General features: G+C 46.7%; 1 protein-coding gene across 2 annotated transcripts; it reads left to right on the top strand.

Moving 5' to 3' along the window:
- The first annotated feature begins 43 nt into the window (after positions 1-43).
- Positions 44-19,065, top strand: ACP6 (acid phosphatase 6, lysophosphatidic). 2 transcript variants are annotated; one of them, XM_036858627.1, is made up of 11 exons: positions 115-312; positions 622-762; positions 7,992-8,120; positions 8,240-8,370; positions 8,951-9,030; positions 12,132-12,219; positions 13,072-13,204; positions 14,225-14,325; positions 16,458-16,553; positions 18,056-18,221; positions 18,866-19,009. In XM_036858627.1, the coding sequence occupies exons 2-11, from the start codon at positions 697-699 to the stop codon at positions 19,007-19,009; spliced, it is 1,134 nt and encodes a 377-aa protein (XP_036714522.1). In that variant the 5' UTR covers positions 115-312; positions 622-696. The 2 variants fall into 2 exon arrangements, with proteins under 2 accessions (XP_036714515.1, XP_036714522.1); XM_036858620.1 differs by having other exon boundaries at positions 44-762; positions 18,866-19,065.
- The last annotated feature ends 399 nt before the right edge of the window (positions 19,066-19,464 follow it).

The following is a 19,464-nucleotide window of genomic DNA, read 5'->3' as shown; positions in this document are numbered from 1 at the left end:
CTCAGAGCCTCCGGATAGGAGTCACCGCGGGACTCGTTTTCCCGTGCTCCTCTGCGCGGGTCCGCTTGGGGCAGGTCCCCGGGTGGATGAGAAAGTGGGTGGGAGCTTGCTTATAAAAAAGTGGAGTTCAGTGATCTGTGTTAATGGAGTCACTGCCGCCCAGGAACTCTGGGCAGGTTCCTGTCCCGTCAAGAGTGCTGGAGGCCGAACTTGGAATACAAGTTTAAGGTTCCCTAGAGGACGAAGGATAAGGAGCTGAGCTCCCCGCTCCCCCTCCCAGTCTGCGGCGGGAGAGGCCAACTCCGACCCTGGGTAAAACTCCCGGGGAGTCATCGCTGCTCCCACCTCCGCTTCTTCCCCCACGCTCCCACTCGGGGTCCCCTTCACAGCTGGGAGTCGCAGCGGTCGCAGCTTGGGTGGGTGGATGTGCTCGCCCACTGGTTCCCGGGAACTTGGGGGCGGCTGCTGAGCCCCGTCGATCGCGGAGGACTTGTATTCGCTTTCTGCACCCTCACCCCGGAGGGGAGCCGAGGGGTTTCCACCATGATCTCCCGGGTCTTCAGGGTGCGCATGTGGGCTCCGGTGGGCGTCCTGACCTCGCTGGCGTACTGCCTCCACCAGCGGCGGGTGGCTCTGGCCGAGCAGCGGGGGTCTGACGACCAGAATTCCGTCGACCGAAGCCTGCTGGAGTTGAAAATGGTGCAAGTCGTGTTTCGACACGGGGCGCGGAGCCCTCTCAAGGCGCTTCCGCGGGAGGAGCAGGTGAGAGATCGGCGGGGCTGATGGGGCGAGGACTGTGTGGCCATCCAGTGGCGGGCCGGGCTCTTCGCCCCAACACACACCACCTTTGGAATTTTACTCTCACGGAGCGGGGGTTCGGGCTGGGTCCAGACAAAGGGAAAACAGTTTGAGCAAAGGTGCTGGCCTGCTGCCCGCCCCCGCCCCCCGAAGACCCCTCGGGCTCTCGGATTGTAGGGCAGACCGGAAACTTCCAGTTACGCCCCCCGCTGGCTGTGATGAAGCACAGCTAGTAGTAGTAGTGTGCTTCCCATGGTGCGTATAAATCTCCTAGGATCTTGTTAAAATGCAGATTCTGATTCCGCCGACGTGGGGTAGGGCCTGAGAGTCTGCATTTCTAATAAATATTTGTGGGAACTTGAGTACAAGGGTGTAGTGCCTTTATGTGTGACCATTTTGACGATTGTCAAAGAGCTGCAGGGACCTTTGTGACAGGAACCACCCTAACTGGGGTCACAGTGGATAACAGAGGTTAATACCTTTGGGAACAGATTTTACTGCAGCTTTCTCTCAGGGTTTGCTGGATACCATTTGAGATCCTGAAGATTTTTTTGGTAACAAGTGCTGTATCTTGGAGCTCTCCTTTTTTATTTTGGGTTCCTAAACCTATTGTGGAAGGAATCTGAGGTAGAAAAAAAAAATGTTTAATTGTTTAGTCTTGTGGCTTATGTCTTAAAATCTACCTGGTTTTGGTCAGGATAATTATGATTAAAGTACAAGTAGTCAGTTTTGAAAATGATTACCCTCTCTGGATTTGACTCTTGGGGAGAGCCAGTAAAGATCTCTGGCCTTTCATAGCAGGCAGGCCTGTGATTAAAGAACTGTCTTCCTAGTGAAGATAAATAGGAAACCTGAAATCCCCAGGCATCCAGGTGTCAAACTTAACCTGTGGGGTGCTTTTGCATTGTTGGTTCTCCAGGTTGATGTTGGAGCAGGTTCAACAGGATGTCCAAATCTGATACTAGACATACTCATGGTGACAGCTGCTTTTAAGAAACCCTCAAGGTTGTACAACTCACATTGTACAACTGAAAACCCAGTTTTTAAAGCTGGCCACACATGAAATCAAACCTCTAAAGCACTTCCCACAGAAATGAATAAATTTTTTCAGGCATTTAATTCTATTATCAGGTTTCTAGTTAGCCTTTCTATGTGGCTATACCACGTTCTGTCTGGTGCCTGAATTCCATTCCTTTCCTTCTCTTTCTTTCTTTCCTTTTTTTGGATACTTTGACCTTTTTTTCAGTCTCTTACTTTGCCTTTTTATATTAGGTCACTAAATTTTCCTTATAGTTTTGTACATAGCCCATCTCTTGTGTACTCCCCTTTCTTCGCCATTTATTCTCGGTCCAGAAAGGCTGTATGGAAAATGACATACAAGAATAGAAGACAAAGTTATCAGTGGTGGCAGTGAATAAAAGTCTGAATGTCTAAGCCTGGACCTCCTACAGACAGTATATGTGCTCCCTAAAGGACCCAGAAAAAGATTTAGATTCTTTTAGGGCTTTCTCCTGAGCCAGTGGATGTGTGATGAGTATCTTCTGCCTTTATGCTGGAAGCGGCAGTTGTAGCTCAGGTAGACTGCCGGCTTCATTCAATTTCTGTCTTTGTAGCCACAAAATATAGAGAATCTGAGTCCTCGGTGTTATTTTGCAATTAGATAAGGCACATTACCTCTTTTGCCTGCTCACATTCTCTAGACTTTAGGCAGATGCACTGAACGTCTTTGGTTATCTTGTATAAAGTCTTGTGCATAAAAGCGAGGGGTAGAACCAACTCTTGTTCAACTTAGGCTATGAGCAAGTATCATCAGCCTCCTGTAACTTGTTTCTGGATATTCTCTCTCAGGTTTTTTTTTCAAGCTCCAATTTAATAGAGGTTGTTATTGGGATTTTCTAATCTTCGTGGTTCTGCTATTAATTATAGTCAGAAAGGACTTTGACAACAATTCTAAAACTAAAATTGCCTTTGGTAGATATTTCCAGACTTCTGACTAGTTTATAGAGAAACTTATGTGACAAGTCAATCCATTCAGTTATCTCACAAATCCTCAGAAAATATCATTGTTTAAAACTAGATGTTTTATTGAGTTGTTTTCTTATGGCTTGAATGGCTGATGAATTAACCTATCTTCCTAAAAGTTGTATCTGTGCTCTGGAAATAAAACTCTGGAACTTGATTGTCCATTTTTTCTGGTTGTTAGATTAGATCCAGGTACGCTTTCAAAAGATAAATTTGGCCCTACTTTTAGATTTCCCTCAGCGCCTCTCTATATGATGGCAAAATAGCCCCCAACCCAGGAAGATTCCTCAGTTTTTATAAAATAAAGTCCAACGCGTTGCAGCTCCACTGTTCATGAAGACATTTGGGTCCATATTTATTTGATAGTGTAGATGAGCTAGGAAGGATAATGTCAGTATCAGTGTTGATTAATACTTATTCAAAACTCAGCTAAGAGCAGCAGTTTTCAGGAAGCATTACACAAAGGATGTGCCAGTCAATACATTCATTCCTGTGCAGTGGTGGTTCTTAACCTCGGTGGGACATTGGACTCAGCTGGGGAGCTTTAAAAAATACTGATGCCTAGGTCTCTCTCCCAGAGATTCTGATTTAATTGACCCAGAGCATCCAGATATGGTAAAAGCTTCTCTGGTGAAGCTTTAGAATTATCTGGACTGGGTAGCATTTAAAAAACTGAGGCCCCATCCCCAGGAGATCTGGATGTCATTAGCCCAGGAGGGGGCTCAGGCATCAGTAACTTTAAAACAATTTCCCAGTGATACTACTGTGCAGTGTGCAAGGTTTCAAATCATTAGTTTATTCTAAAATCTACACCTGGAAGTTCTTGTTTACTTTTACGTAGATTTTTTTTCTTTTACCTGAATGTAGCATATTGATCCCAGTGTAGTACTGTCTTCACGGAAATGTGCTTTGGTGAGATGCTATCATTCTGTGTCGAGGGAACAATGAGAAACAATCCCACAAAACTCATTGCTGTGACTACTGAAAAGATGTTCATTATATCCTCTTTATGAGGACCCTTGGGAGGAATTTGTCTGTTAGCATGAGAAATGGTGTGCTTCTCCTGAACAGTTGCCTTGCTTTTATCTTTAAGCTTGTCTAGCTGATCAAGTTTCTCCTTGTACATAAAAGCCAGAAAGCTTAGTGCTGACTCTTTTGGCCCACCTACAGTAAGTATATGGATCTTTATAGCATATATTTTTTTGAGAAACTATTACTGTATCCATATTTTTGGTCGCTATGTACTCATTTGCTTTTGTCTTTCTTGTCTACTTTGAATTGCTTATCTTACTGTATTTTAGGTATTGCTACCACTTACTTTAAGTTAGTTCTTGAAAATGGAGTATAAGTAAATAAAATTATAAAGTTAGTCTTTGCCAGTAACTCCAAAGCTGAAAAGCAGGCACAAGAATGAGAGTGTGTATGTGGGATGGACACCATGTATGCAGCTCATGTATCATCCATCCTTGAAAATTTGAAAATGTGTACTCTAGACTTGACATGACCTAGACCTCAGGAGTCATCTCCTAGGAAAACCAGAGATCCTCTGTTGGTGAATGCACCTAACAGGAGGAGTTTCTTAGTGTGGCTGAGCGAGCCCTGTGGACCTGGTATCAGGACCTGTGCTTAGACACTGGGCTTACAAGGATGGATAATTCAATCTCAGCTGTAAAAGAGAAAAGAGTTTACAATGTGATGAAGGAGAGAGACAAAACAGATTCTAATTATGGGAATATGCGGAGAGTGCTGGGAACTCAAAGGAGATGTCTGAAACTTAAATTGTGCAAACCTGAACTCAGTTTGGCAGCTATTCTTCTGTCTTGGCCTTAGTTTTAGTCAAGGAGTTCCTCCATTACCCTTTACCACCTTTACCCAGACTCAAAATGAAAGTCATTTTCTCTTTATTCTTTCTTGTTTACCTACCAATATCGCCTCCAAATAAAGCTTTTATCTACTCACTTGCCAGGTTTGACTCAAAAGTCTTGAATCCACCCCTTCTATTCCTGCTGCCTGAGATGAGGCCTTAGGCTCTCACCAGCTCTATGGCAGACATCCTGAAATTGGCTTTTCTGCGTTGAGTCTTTCCATTTCAATTGTGATCTATACTGATGGCTTTCAAACTATTCTATAGAGCCTGCTGGCTAAGGGCTGAGTGGCTAGGGTTCTGAGTTCCCACTCCTATTTAAACTCGAGGAACTCCAGTTTTTGCCTTTAAATGTACAAATCTAACTCAACCTGATATTTGCTAATTAAAAAGTTTAAAAAAAAAAAAAAAAGTTTGAAAACCACTCCCAGGTTGAGGGAAACCAAGCCACTTCTTTCCTCTATATATTCTTCCCCTTCTCCGCTTTGCTCAAGCTTTCTACCTATTCTTAGAATTCTGAATACCACCCGTTCTTCTTACCTACCTCTTCCTCTCAAGTCCTGGTCTCTGCTTGTCTAAATCCTATTCATTTCAAATACCATTCCTTCCATGAAACTTTTCCTGAATCCTCAGCCAGAAGAGAAAGTCTATCTTGCCTTTGGACTACTATTGGCCTTCCTCTGGTTTCTTGCAGCACATAGTTTCTATTTTAGTTCTGCTATCATTTACGTACATAGCTTGCTGTCTCTACTAACCGGAAAATCCAAAAAAGGCAGGGTCATGTTATCTCAATCTTGGTATCTTCCACAGGATCTAGCAAATCGTTGAAGCTATTTTTTTTTCCCCCCTTGGCCGCGCAGCTTGTGGGATCTTAGTTCCCCAACCGGGGATGGAACCTGTGCCCCCTGCAATGGAAGTGCAGAGTCCTAACCACTGGACCGCCAGGGAATTCCCTGTTGGAGCTGTTAATTATGCCTACTGTGTGCCGGACCCTTTGTTGGACATCCAAAATGCAGAGGTCAATAGATGACACAGGCTCTGCTCTCAGGAGCTAAGTCTACTGGGCAGGACAGACTAGTAAAGGGACTTGTCTAATACAGTTTGGTAAAGGCTACCAAAAAGATCCACTGAGGCTGCTGTGAGAGCGCAGGGCCAAGGTCACAGCTGCTGGGAACATTTAAGCTGTTTTGTGGAATGAACAGAAGTCTTTCCAGACGAAAGGGAAAAGAAAATTCCAGGTAGAAGGAACATGAGGTTGAAAGGCCAGGAGGTGTGGGGATGGTGTTCGAGGAAGCAGAGCTGTGTGGCTAGAGAAGAAGTGTGTAGGGCAGGGAAGAATTGATGAAGAGAAAGAGGCAGGGGCCATCATGCAGCCATGAGCCCTTGAAGGGTTGTATGAAGGGAAGTTATAGGATTAGAACTTTGAAAGGAGGAGCAGTGATTAAAAGATTGGAGGAAGAAGGTCTCGGCTCTGAACACCCAATCTTCCGATATCAGTTGCTGTAGCACCAGCAGGGGAAGAGGCTCAGGTGTTTGGAGACCGGGTGCAGGTGAGGCTGAGACAATGCCTTTTGGAAGAATGGACCTGGGACTCCCAGTAGCCGTCTCCTGGGATATTTCTGGGAGGCACCAAGATAAATACAATGCTGTGTGACCTCGTAGGTTTTCAAATGTTAGTTTTAAAACAAAATGAAGCAGTAAGAAATTGAGTTAAATATTGTAAGTGCTGTAGGAATTCAGATAAGAAGACAGCCACTGAAAGCTGGAGCAGTCACAGATGGGGAGGTAAGGCTTGAGCTGTCATTGAACCTTGGAGAGAAGCCGGATGGACAGAGAGGGGCAGGAGTACCTCTGAGCAAGGGAAGCAAGCTGAAAGAAGATGTAGAGGAAGCAGTGGGTATGGTCTGGCCTGGGTAGGGGAAGAGAGAGGCGTAGTGGCAGTACAGCTGGGGACAGAGGCTAGGGCAAAAGTCCGGAAAGGCAGATGCTTCTCTCGTGGAACATTAGGAAAAAGCTATTGATACGATGAGAGTGGCCTAGCAAGATTAATCAGGTGGTTATGTATATATGGTTTGGGGGGTGGGAGGGAGAGAGCCTGTCACAGGACTTTGCCTGAGGCAATAAGGTTTTTTTTTAAAGAAATTCACGTTCTTTTATTTATTTATTTATTTACTTATGGCTGTGTTGGGTTTTCGTTTCTGTGCGAGGGCTTTCTCTAGTTGCGGCAAGTGGGGACCACTCTTCATTGCGGTGCGCGGGCCTCTCACCATTGCGGCCTCTCTTGTTGCGGAGCACAGGCTCCAGACGCGCAGGCTCAGTAGTTGTGGCTCACGGGCCCAGTTGCTCCGTGGCATGTGGGATCTTCCCAGACCAGGGCTCGAACCCGTGTCCCCTGCATTGGCAGGCAGATTCTCAACCACTGCGCCACCAGGGAAGCCCGGCAATAAGGTTTTATACTCTAATAATAAGATAAAAGAAGGACCAGTGGGAGTAACATTTTTTCTAGCCAGTGATCCACAGGGTTTGGGGTGGGGATGGGGGAGCAGTGGGGCGAGTCAGAGGTTTGAGTCTTGGGAAATAGGATTGGGGTAGGCTTGAGAATCATAGTCAGTTGGGAAGAGGGGGCTGGTATATGGGATTAGAAGAAAAGACTTCTGTTTTTAAAATTGAAGTCATCACATCGGACTCAATGCGTGTAAGAATTTTATGGGCAGTTGGAGCTGTGAGGCCTATGACTACTTGTTATGTTTCGAAAATCAGTACGGTTGGGGCAGGGGCCAGATTGCAAGGAATAAAGGAAGATGGTGAAGAAGTGAAGGTTTCTTAGAGGGCAGCTACTTGTTTGAGAAGTTGGATGAAAGGAAGGGAAATACGTAGTAGTTACAAGAGTCCTTAAGGAGGGGCCATAAAAGCCTGCAGGTTGATTTCTTAAAAATTCTTAAGTATATGGTCACTGAGATTATATCATATTCATTCACTTATTCAATCATTAGTTCATTCATTCATTTGCCACGGCACTCTGGGTGCTTCTCCCCTTTACTTCAGTCTGGGCTTAGTGCCAGAGCAACACCTTAACAGTGAGTACTAGTGTAGCAATAACAGGACTTGGGCTGAGGAGACCTGGAATAATAAATCGCAGTCTTTTCTTCCCTTAATTGGAGCTGGAGTTAAAGTTTCTTTCCTTCCTTCCCATAGGAAGGTTGCTTGTCTAGTGTCAGTGTGATTCTAGCTACGTGCTGCTGGATATTAATGCTCTAAGTTTCAAGAACCTTTTTAAACAACGTGTTGTTTTTTGTGGTCACAACAGGTAGAGTGGAAACCCCAGCTACTAGAGGTCCCACCCCAAACTCGGTTTGATTACACAGTCACCAATCTAGCTGGTGGCCCGAAACCACATTCTCCTTTCGACTCTCAGTACCACGAGACCACGCTGAAGGTGAGCGATGCTTCCCTGCTCTGGGAAAGCCCCCTGCAGAGCTGTGATGGTGTGCTCTGGCCTGAGGTTAGCAGGCCACCAGATGTTTTCATTCTTCTCTCCTTCCTCCCCCACCTCAGGGGGGCATGTTTGCTGGACAGCTGACCAAGGTGGGCATGCAGCAGATGTTTGCCCTGGGAGAGAGGCTGAGGAAGAACTACGTGGAGGACATCCCCTTTCTTTCGCCAACCTTCAACCCACTGGAGGTCTTGTGAGTCACTTGAAAAAGGGATGTTGCACCCAATGTAAGGTCCTGAGCATGAGAAAACCTGCCCTGATGCCCCAGGTGGTTCCCACTCTCATCCAAGGTAGTCTGGGGGGATGTGAGGGCGGTCTGGCTGTGACATCTGTCACCCCATTGATCGCCAGCGTTGATTCTGCTGATCTGGCTAGCTAGGCGGGTGTCCCCTTCCTCTCCCGCCTCTCCATTTGTGTCCCTCCCGAAGCTGCACACTCGGTCGAAGAGGACGACCTTCCCCGATAAAGGAGGACTATTCTCCGGTCAAGGGTATACGAGAATCTACTCTCCCCTGCTAGAACCTCCAAGGTAGTCTGGGAGCAGTTACCCTAGTACAGTAGGATTCAGTGAACAAGTGGTCACTGGAGGTCACATTCATTGGCCTTCAGGTCCCTTGGGCAGCCATCCCACAGAGAGATAAAGGATACTTCCCTGCCCTATAGCTCCCCTTATGTAGTCTTGAAAGCCTCCCAGCTGCTCTGTGGAATAAGGTGGAGTGTACATATAAATCTTCCTTTTATGAGTTAATGTACCTTTTTGTTTTTTTCCCCAGCATTCGTTCCACTAACATATATCGGAATCTGGAGTCTACCCGGTGTTTGCTGGCTGGGCTTTTCCAGTGTCAGAAAGAAGGTTTGAGTTTGGGATCTACGAGTCAGCCCCTGTCCCTGAGGAGCCTTTTCTTCTCACTTCCAAAGCCCTGCTCTCTCTTTCTTGGTGTCTGTCCCCTTGGTCTCTCTCCTCCTGCTCATGTAGCTTCCATGGTGTACCTACTACTCTGGCAGACCCCTCCCTGTCTGGCCTGCTGCTGCCCTTGCCAGCCTGACCTGCACACCTGCAGCAATGCGTCAGCTGCTCTGATGCGCCTCTGGCTCCTGACTTCTTCTCTCAAGCGTCTACACAAGCTGCATGAGGCAGCCCCAGCCAGGTCTTGTGAACAGTACTGGGGCCTTTTTGTTTAGTAGCGACGCTGCTGAAAAGGAAGGAGGGCAGGAGGGACACTTCGCTGGGACATGGGTCTGCTGCTACTGCCCTGGTCTTGGTGATAATCCACAGCATGACCCAGATGGTATTAACAGTATTCCGTACGGCCTTTCCTAGTTAAGAAAATCTGTCGAGTTTGGGTTTTGACCTATTCAGCCAGTGAATGAGCACAGCTAGTGGTTCTCAACCTTTTCACCACCAAGAACTACATTTATTATTTTCCCTTATGGATCTCATGTGTTGAGGCCCTTTGACTCTCAAATGAAGCCATATCTTGTCATTCGTAATTGATGGAAATTTACATTTAATTGCTGGTCTGAGTTTCAGATCATCACGACCTCACCAATATTAAAATACTCAAACGATGCCATAAGGCAGAGGTTCTTGTTATTTTCTTTAGCTTCTGTAGCAGTATCTCAAATAGAGATAAAACTTCCATCAGGCTTTTAAAAAATTTGTAAACTACAGAACCTCCAGGCCAAAGGAGGCTGGCCTTGCCCCCAGCTGGCTTGAGTACTGCTGCTAATTAATTCTGGCTGAAGTTGGCTGAACACAGAGAGCCTAAGTAACATAAAGCAAACAGGATGGGCTGCTTCTTACCTCTTGGGAGCCCCTGAGTTTAGGAATAATCCAAAGTGCCTGGCCTTCTGAAAGCTGTTCACTTGCTCAGCTTCTAAAAGGCAAATGTCCTCTCCTCAGAACCACCTAAAGTGTCACTGAGGTAGGAAAGGTGTTTCTTGGTGCCAGGGAGGAAGTGGTATCATCACCAGCCTCCGGTGTGGCTGCCTGGGTAGCCGCTCCCTGCACTGGGCCCAGACATCCTCACAGTCCAATTTGACTCCTGTCACAGCTACTTCCATGCCTTGGCCAGTATCAAGGGATTTGAATAGACCTAAGAAGCCCACAAGGTGCTACCATTGGTGGAAGTGGTGCAACTTTGGGATATTGTTTCAAGAGTAAAATCCTAGAGAAGGCCCAGAAGGTTTTGAGTAAACTACAGAGAATCAGGCTGGTGGGGGGAAGCTGGAAGGTGTTGGTCTGCACCGTTTGGTCTTTCATTCATTCAATGCACATCTGAGTGCCAACTCAAATGTGCCTTATTTATCATAAACTGTAGGTCCATCATCCAGACGCTAATGTCAGGTACCAGGTAGGAATTATCATGTGTTAATCGGAGGTTTAAATCATAGTTACTATTATTCTCACATTTAAAGGAGTTACTATACATCAAACATTGTTCTAAGAGCTTTGCGGATATTAACTTGTTTAATTCTTGTGATATCCCTGTGAGGTAGGTAACATTATCCCCATTTTACAGATAAGAGAACTAAGGCACAGAGAGGCTAAATGACTATCTGAGGAACACAAAGCTGGTAAATGGAGGAGCTGGGATTTAAACTCTGGCAGTCTGGTTTCACAATCCATACTCTTCACTCTTGTGCTCTCCTGCTTCTCAGAAAACATGTATATCTGGAGAGGGCCCCTGATCATTTGGTCTATTCTTTTTTACAATGTTTCCTGCGGAACCCCATAATTCTTCAGAGGGGTCAGAAACTATAGAAAAGGAGGGGGTTGGGGCATGCAGGTAGACTATACTTTGGACCCCTACCTTGAAGCCATCAGCACCTTTTCTTTTATTACCTTATCTAATAGTGGGAGAAAAAAGCTTCCACTGCTTTAGAAACAATTGAAAATTGCTGATACTAGTCTCATCCCTTCAATTTACACATGAGCCCCAGAGAAGAGAAATGACTTCCCAGGGCCATCCTACTGGTTAGTTGTAGATTCAGGCCTAAACTCATGACTTTCAGTCTGATTTCCTTTTTCTGTCCAGCCCAACAAAGTGTGTCTGAATTCTGGTATTCTACTCAAGTCACCATAGGCTACTTTTAAATACTGAGGTTTTGGCTATCAATAATTTGTTTGGAAATAATAGCTCTTTGGGGTTTAGATTCACCTAATCACTCCATGGATTGACCTCAGTGAATTCCAAAAAACTTCTCTGCCATCAGAGAAGGTGAGGCTTGAGCTGTGTAGAACAGGGCGCTACCACAGGCCATTGCCATCTCTGGCACAGAGCAAAGCGTGGGAAGGTGTTAGAACACTTTTCTTGGGCATTGTTGGATGGGACAAGGGTACTCGTGAGCTCTGGGCAGGATCAAGCTGCTGCGAGGTCTGTAAGAACACTGTTTGTAGTCTAATCTTTGGTTCCTGGTAGTTCATCTGGAAGCCTGGTTTTTCTTTTGGGGGAGGCCATGGGGTCTGAGAATTTGTGACCCTGTGGCCACCTTTCTCAGATTGTCATGTCAGTCACCATATTGGCCTATAGGATCGGACTTTGGAAAGCAAGAATGTCACCTAGTTCTGATAAAGTGAGGGAGGACGCATTCTTTATTAGAATCCCCAGGTACTGGTGGTACCTCGAGGTGACGTTTTTTGGAATGGGTCCTGGACGTGCCAGTCTGATCGGCACCTGTACCTGCTCTCAGCTATAGGTGGCCCAGCAGGAGAGGTTGTGCTGGACAAAACAAGGCTGCTACTGCTTTCTCCATTGCTCAGACCGCAGCAGAGCTCCTGTTGGCAAGGCCAGGGCATGTTGAAGGCATTCACTGTCCTTAAGGAGTAACCTCGGTGATCTGCCTCTGGGATCAGCTCCGTCTGTATAGACAGAGAGAAGAAGAAGGGGGTGGAGCTGCTGGGAAGAACAAGCTGAAGCCTCTTCCCGCCTGTGCTTCCCACATTCCTTCCAGGACCCGTCATCATCCACACTGATGAAGCAAGCTCTGAAGTCTTGTACCCCAACTACCAAAACTGCCGGAGCCTCCGGGAAAGAACCAGGTAACTGCCCCTGATTCTTGCTCACCAGGGGGTGAACAGGCAGCGTTTTAACACCTTAGCTGGCAGGCGCTCCCTGAACTGAGGGCCTGCCCAGGCTGGCCGTGCTGGTGGATAAGGGATGAAAGAGATTGCATTAAGCTCAGGTCTGACATCAACTGTCCAGGAAGTGAGGCAGCTCTTGCTCACAGCGACAGGCTAATAGTGAAGGTACAGGGTGCCTGGGGAGAGCCACACACAGGGCTGGAAAGATGGTGTATACAGCCGTGAGTGGGGCTTTGCCATTTACCAAGCAACATCCTCTCTTCAGTCCTTCAGTGCTCTCAGATGGGGCAGATGAAGAACCTTACAGAAAAGATGATTAAATAAAGATGAGCCAGTCAGTCATCAAGCTGCAAATCCAGACAAACAAGCAGAAGAAGACAGCTTCCCCTTTTCTTACCAGCGTTCCGCCGTGTAGGATAGATTGGTTTGGGCCGGTGGCACTTTTCAGTTTTCAGGTATTTCTGGGCTGCACTAAGCCTGTGTAGTATGTGTTCCCCCAGAAGAAGGAGAATGCTGCTTTCAAGCAGACCTGGCCATGCTTGCGCTGTTTTTGATCATGCTGGAGTGGGATTTGGAAAATCCGGGTTATTAGTCTAGTCCTGGTACATACTAACTTCCTTTTACAAGTCATCTGACCTCATAGAGTCTTAGTTTATTCATCTATACCACGGCAATAATACTAGCTAACCCCGATGAGTCGTCGTTGAAGGTTAAATGAGGTCCCAAGTGGAGAACTGTATACACTTTGTCAGCCGTTAATCACTCCGCAGTATGATGAAATATAAGGAATAACTTGTTATTTTTTGGCAGAGGCCGGAGGCAGACTGCTGCTTTGCAGCCAGGGATCTCAGAGGACTTGACGAAGGTGAAGGAAGGGATGGGCATTGCCAGTAGCGATGGAGTGGACTTCCTCATCCTCCTGGACAACATGGCTGCAGAGCAGGTGGGCTGGCGGTCCGCCTCGGGCCCTGGGGGTGGGGGACCCTGGGGGAGGCTTGGTGGGCTGCCTCCTGAGTTAGAACTGGGTGGAGAGCTCCTGGCTTGGAGGCAGCTGTGATAGGACTTACAGACAGAACGGACGTGGGAACCGAGGGATAGGGAACAATCAAGGAGGACCCCTTACTGGGTTAGGAGCCCAGACATTTAACTCTCAACCAGAGTTTCTTAAAGCACGTTCACCAGAATGCCCATGATGTGAGCGTGTATTACGTGGGCAGGCAGGGGTGGGGTGGGTGATGGTAGGGAGAGATTATTGTCTAAAAATTTTGGAATCCCTCTTTACTGTATCACTTTTTGGAGAGTCTGTACACACGTCAGCATATTAAAGAATCTGAGAAGCCTGTAGTAAAGAAAGTTGGTTAATCCTTAAGTCTGTTTTTCTCAAACTTGTTTAGCCGTAGAATCTTTTTTATCTAATAAATACTGAAAAGACCGCACAATAGGAAATGCTGCTCTAGATTCAAAAGTCAGACACCCAAAGGCAGTATAGCCTGGATCTTCCTTCCTTCTCTTGTGAAGTTGATGGTGTGCCCTGAAGGCAGAAAGGCACCTTGTGCTTATGCATAAAATAGGTTTAAGGTTAAAAAACAAGAGTTTGCATATATAACATATTTATATGGCATACTTTTTAGAAATCATCTTGGGGAAAATGAAGGCCAAGTAGAAATTTATGAATTCCTTGCCTTGTATTTTATTCAATTTTTTTTTTTTTTTTAGCTTAAGAAAATACAAATGCTTTTTTACTTTGGGGTAGATGACAAGTATCAGAAAGAGAGGAAAAACAATTTTTTTTCCTGGGCCTTTAGATCTGGAGGAATAGCTTCTGACAGGCCTTGGGGACATAGATTTTTGAGCTCTCCCCAGGAGAAGACAGGCCCCCTAGGGCTCCATGAAAGCTGATTGGCTGCCAGGCTCAGTGGATGAGAAGCATTTCTTTCAAAACCTGTACCCTTGGACCTTTCAGGTGCACAGCCTCCCGAGCTGCCCCACGTTGAAGAGGTTCGCATGGATGATTGAGCAGAGAGCGGTGGACACAGCCTTGTACATCCTGCAAAAGGAAGACAAGTGAGGAACCTCTTCGGCTGCTGGCATAAAGTCACGCTTGGTCAGGCCTCCCAGTGTGTGGGGAAGGGGGCTCATCAGGCCTGCTCACACTTGTTAGCTGGCATCTCTGTGTGCAGAGGCCGAGATCACCCCATTCTGCTGACCTTCTGAATGGACTCGGCCCTAGGTCCTTACATTTCCAGAGCTGGGACTAGTGACCTAGTGCTTCCATTCACTGTTACACAGAACCGGGAGCCACCACTCGACTGGGTTTCTCTTAATCACTGACTTTTTCCTTTGCTTTAAGTTTCAAAAGATTTGGGTGGTGGGGGATGCTGAAGGAAGAATCATTATTGCTACTTTATTCATCACATTACAATTTACAAAGCACCTTCCTGTTCTCGCTGTGAGGTAGGTGTCATTATCCCTGACAAGCCCAAGTCCTCGCTTTAGAGATGGAGAAACTGGACCTGAGAGATGTGGGCTACCTTGCCCAGGCTCCTCCAGCAAGTGGCAGAGGCGGGACTTGAACCCAGATCTTCTGACCGCCAATCCTGTGTTTTCTCTATTTTACTGGTACTTAGGGCTCTGTTTTTAGAAGGCCTATTTCCTGACTACCAGAATGGAGAGTGCCTCTCTTACCAAATTTCAAAAAACACCTTTCTGTGATTGGTTCAAAGCATTCAGCTTGTCCTCAGAATAGGGGACTTGGTAGAGAGGGGAGATGGGAAGTAGAGGAACAGTCCTGGGAAAGATGAGTGGGAGGAAAAAGCAGCTAACGTTTCAAGAATTTGCTTGGTCTTGCATAAGCATAGGAGCCTCTGCCTGCTTTTCTCCCACGCAGAGTCAGTGTGTCCACTTTGCACTTGCCTCGGGCATCTGGAAGGCTCCAGTCGCGCCACTCAGCTTGCTGCCACTCCCTGTGACTTGTCTCCTTCCCTCATCTTTTCCTGAAGTGGCCCCACTGGACCTAAATTGTCACTCACTGCCTTCCCCTCCACCAACACATACACACATATTTAGTAAATATATTAGGCTTTGCGGCCCGTGTATTGTCCGCTGCATCCGCTCATCTCAGCCCATGTAGCGTGAAAGCAGCCATAGATCGTACGCAAACAAATGGGCACAACTGTGTTCCAATAAAACTCTATTTACAAAAACAGGCAGGTGGGTTGGATTTGGCCCATGGCCATAGTTTGCTTTCTCCTGGTGTAAAGCGTTTCAAACAAGACCTGATCCATTCTCCTTTCTGTTGGCCTTGCTTTCGTAAAACTGATGTTTCTTCAAGGGCAAATGGTTACAACTTCACAGTGCCATCCAACTTGGCTTGGCCTGCACACATTCTTCTGGAAAGCGTATTTGCATACTCCTCAGCTATTGCTTCAATTTTCCTTGATTTATAAAGGTGGCCATTTACCCAGTCACCATGAATAAAGATTGGTCTAAGCCAATCATGGCAACCCCGCTTCCTTTTGTCAGTGATTGGGTTCTGGGAATTCTGGGAGAGGTTTTTTTTTTTTCCTCTTTGATAAAAAGTGTGAGGCACCCAAACCAAACCTTTTTTGCTACTTACTAGCCCCCATCTTTCAGCTTTGTTTGCTACTGTGAGAAGACATGCTTTGAGTAGAGGTACCACCTTGTGATCATGAGGTTGACAGTCCTGAGCATGAAAGTGGTGGAGCCACAGCGCCAAGCCTGGGAGCACTAGTGTTGAACTTCTTGTTAGATAAATAAGAAAAGTCCTTATGGTCTAAATTCCAAAGAAGCGTAGGAAGTGTAGTTTAGGCAGTTCCTTTGGATGGCTTTTCTAAGGGCCTTCTGGAATTCCTGGAATCCATTACACCGTGTCCTTCCCAGTTTTGTTCTTTTAACCGTGAAGGCCTACTTCTCCATGACGTGTCCTGTCTCAGCTGTGTTCATATGAGGTCTGTATCCTGCTGCTGTTATTGTTGGCAGGCTTTGCGCACAGAGCGCCCTCAGACTCGTGGCAGCGCTGTTTCTCTCCTTACTGCCTGTCTCTGTCCCTCACACATCACCTGTCTTTTCTCAACTCTGTCTCATTGGGCTCATGCGGCTCAAGGGGGCAGAACTAGCCTGCATCCCTTGTGTGCCAGGTGCCCACTGGGTACTTAAATATTGTTTACTCGCCATAGGGAAAGCCTTCAGATGGCAGTGGGCCAATTCCTCCACATTCTGGAGAGCAACCTGCTGAAAGTCGTGGACCCTGCCACTCCGCCCGGCAAGACCAGGTACCTGGCCCAGCAGCTCGGCTTGGTATGGCTGAGGGCATTGGGGTGGGGGGTGGGGGGTGGCGTCTGGCTGCAGGGAACGAACCCAGGTTCTAGGAGGGCAAGAACGAGGCTGTCAGTGACTGAAAGTAGATGTTTCAGAGGCCACGTGTCCCAGAGACATTCACAACATTTCTACCTTTCTTCCTGCCACACCTGTCCTACCATGTTCTGAAATTTTATTTTAGTAAAAAAGAACCCTAAATTTATTTTTCCTTTTTTCCTTTTTTTTTTTACTAATTGAACATGTGTCCAACGGAGTAGCTAATTAGGACATCACACTGATTTGGTATTATAATAGCCCCAAACACTGATAATTGCTTAATAGATTGTTTAAACAACTTCACTGAATATACAAGAAGGTAGGATTTCTACTGGGCATTTAAAAATGTTGGAAGTGGCTCGTGAACCTCCACTGCCACTTTTGGAGTGCCTGGAACCCCAGGTTAGGGACCACGGATTTGGAATGTTATGTGTCCTGGGCACTTGCTAAGCAAAGTGTGGTCTGCAGATAAACAGCTTCACTGTCACCTGGGGTTGTTAGATTTTCTGGCCCCAGCCTGACCCACTGAATCAGAATCTGCATTTTAACAAGACACCCAGGTGGTTTGTAAGCACCCTAATATTGGAGAAGGACTGTTGTAGACTGCCTTCTTGAGAGAAAGAATTGTACATAGTTAGAAATGCGCGATGAGTGTGGGAAAGGTAGGGGACAGTGAGTTGAAATAGGAACATTCAGGAACTTTGGGCCTAGATTTATAATAGCAGATCATGTGAATGCCCTTCTCTGCCCTTCACAGACCTGCAATGACAATGTATTTCTTACTGGCCTTTGCCACCTTGCCCCGCCTCGGCCTTGTGTCTGTAGAGTCCTGTAAGGTCCAATGCTAGCCTTCTAGGTTGGGGGTCAACAAATAAAATCCTCAGTGTTTCCCAAGAGACAGATACAGGGGTCAGGTAGATGTAGATTAAAAGGCAACTTTATTACTGATTAAAGCCCATTTAGAGAATGTATTGAGGGCCAAACAGGCATATTAATGAAATGGACTTAATTCCCCTAAACTGCAACCTTCCCCAACAAGGAGAGCTTGCTCTGCTAAACTCATCACACAGGTGAGAGTAGGAAGAACATTTGCTGTAGGCAGGCGGGTCCCAAAGAGAGAAGAGAGGTAGGGCTGTGCCGCACATGCCCAGTTTCTTCTTCAAAACTCACCGGGGGAGGAGTAGGTGGTTGGTTGGGCACGAGGAGGCCAGGAGAGCTACTCCAGTGGGGATCCCTCCTCATGAAAACAAGGGGCGTGCGGATAAGGATTCTCCCCACGATCTACTTCAAAGGAGTTTTTTACTAGGCTCAACTGATTTGTAGATGTCACCGGTTTCCTCACTCGCGAAGGCAGCAGTGTCCTGGCCTCCAGAGTCCTAAGGTAAAGAATTAATTGTGGGGAACTGTTTTCTTGTTGCAGAAAGCTGTACCTCTATGCAGCTCATGATGTGACCCTCATGCCTCTCTTAATGGCCCTGGGGATTTTTGACCACAAATGGCCCCCGTTTGCTGTGGACCTGACCATGGAACTCTACCAGCACCGGGAGTCTAAGGAGTGGTTTGTGCAGCTCTATTACCGTGGGGAGGTGAGAGCTCTGGGGTGGGGTTGGGAGGTGGCTGGGCGACCCCACCCACCTGGTTTAGCACCAAGTCTCCCTCCTCGGACCCAGGGAGTCTCCACTGGCACCTGAGCTCTCTGAATCCTCTCGAGGCTGTGGCCCAGGGTTAAGGCAGAACTGGGCATATAGTGGCAGGCTGGGACTTGGGCCTTATCCCTTATCTCCTAAGAACAGGACCGCCCTTCTCTTCCCCTGAGCGTCTCTGCCAGGATGTAACACCCTGACTGTGAGGCCTGTTTTGACAATGAATGATGCTGTCTTTGGGAGGTGATGTTTACTCTCAGTACTCCTGGTGCCTTGGCTGCTTCAGCAGGTTGCTATCCAGGGCAGGGACTAGATCACTCCCCACGGCTTAGACCTTTAGCCTTCCCAGCTCGGGAGTAAACATGAGTGTGTTTTCCCAGTCAATTCAACCAACAGTTCTTGAGGGACTTTCACAAGCAGGGCATAGTGCTCTTAATCTGGAAGCTGACCAGTTAATGGGACCTTCCTGGCTGTTATATGTGTGTATACACACACCATTGGGTCAAAGCCTTTCAGAGCTCCGGGCACAGCTGAAAACAGCCAGATGGGGTCCTCAGTGCCTCTGCTGAGTTCTGTCTCTTCCACAGGAGCAGGTGCCAAAAGGTTGCCCTGACCGCCTCTGTCCACTGGACAAGTTCTTGAACACCATGTCAACTTATACCTTGAGCCCAGAAAAATACCACACACTCTGCTCTGAAGCACAAGTGATGGGACTTGGAAATGGAGAGTGAGTGATTTGTACAAGTAGGATGTGTTGATTTTTTAAATAAAATGCCTTTACACAATGCCTCCAGCTGTTGTGTTTGGGAAAGGCAGGAACAAGGGTTAAGGTACCTTAACATAAGGGAAGGGTATTTCCCTCCTGTAGGTATATTAGGGTCTCTTCTTGAAAGGAAAAGGCGTGTAATGTTGAGACCAGAATGATATATCCTATTTTGTGGCTTGATTTCCATGGCCAGAAGCAGCTGCCTGTGGCATAGGCTGGGGACATCATGACCCTGTAGAATTGAGTGTGGGTTTGGACTTCAGTTCTTTTTTCTTATCTTCATTTCACAAACATATATTGAGCACCTACTAAGTAGTGATCATTATAAAGGTGAAAGGTTACTGCCCTCAAGTTGTTTCAGTCCAGTAGGAGAGGCAGATAAGTGAATCGGTGCTGACAATACAGTATATTTCATTGTGT

This window comes from Balaenoptera musculus, chromosome 1 (genome assembly GCF_009873245.2).
Source record: "Balaenoptera musculus isolate JJ_BM4_2016_0621 chromosome 1, mBalMus1.pri.v3, whole genome shotgun sequence".
In the NCBI taxonomy this organism is placed as follows: domain Eukaryota; kingdom Metazoa; phylum Chordata; class Mammalia; order Artiodactyla; family Balaenopteridae; genus Balaenoptera; species Balaenoptera musculus.
Note: the sequence above shows the minus strand (reverse complement) of the source record. Positions and strands in the feature narration are given on the sequence as shown.

Bases quoted from the DNA above. Each gene is read 5' to 3' on its own strand.
- ACP6 (XM_036858620.1), top strand. From the start codon at position 544: ATGATCTCCCGGGTCTTCAGGGTGCGCATGTGGGCTCCGGTGGGCGTC. The intron at 8,121-8,239 runs GTGAGCGATGCT...CCCCCACCTCAG, and splicing joins ACCACGAGACCACGCTGAAG to GGGGGCATGTTTGCTGGACA. The intron at 16,554-18,055 runs GTACCTGGCCCA...TTCTTGTTGCAG, and splicing joins ACTCCGCCCGGCAAGACCAG to AAAGCTGTACCTCTATGCAG.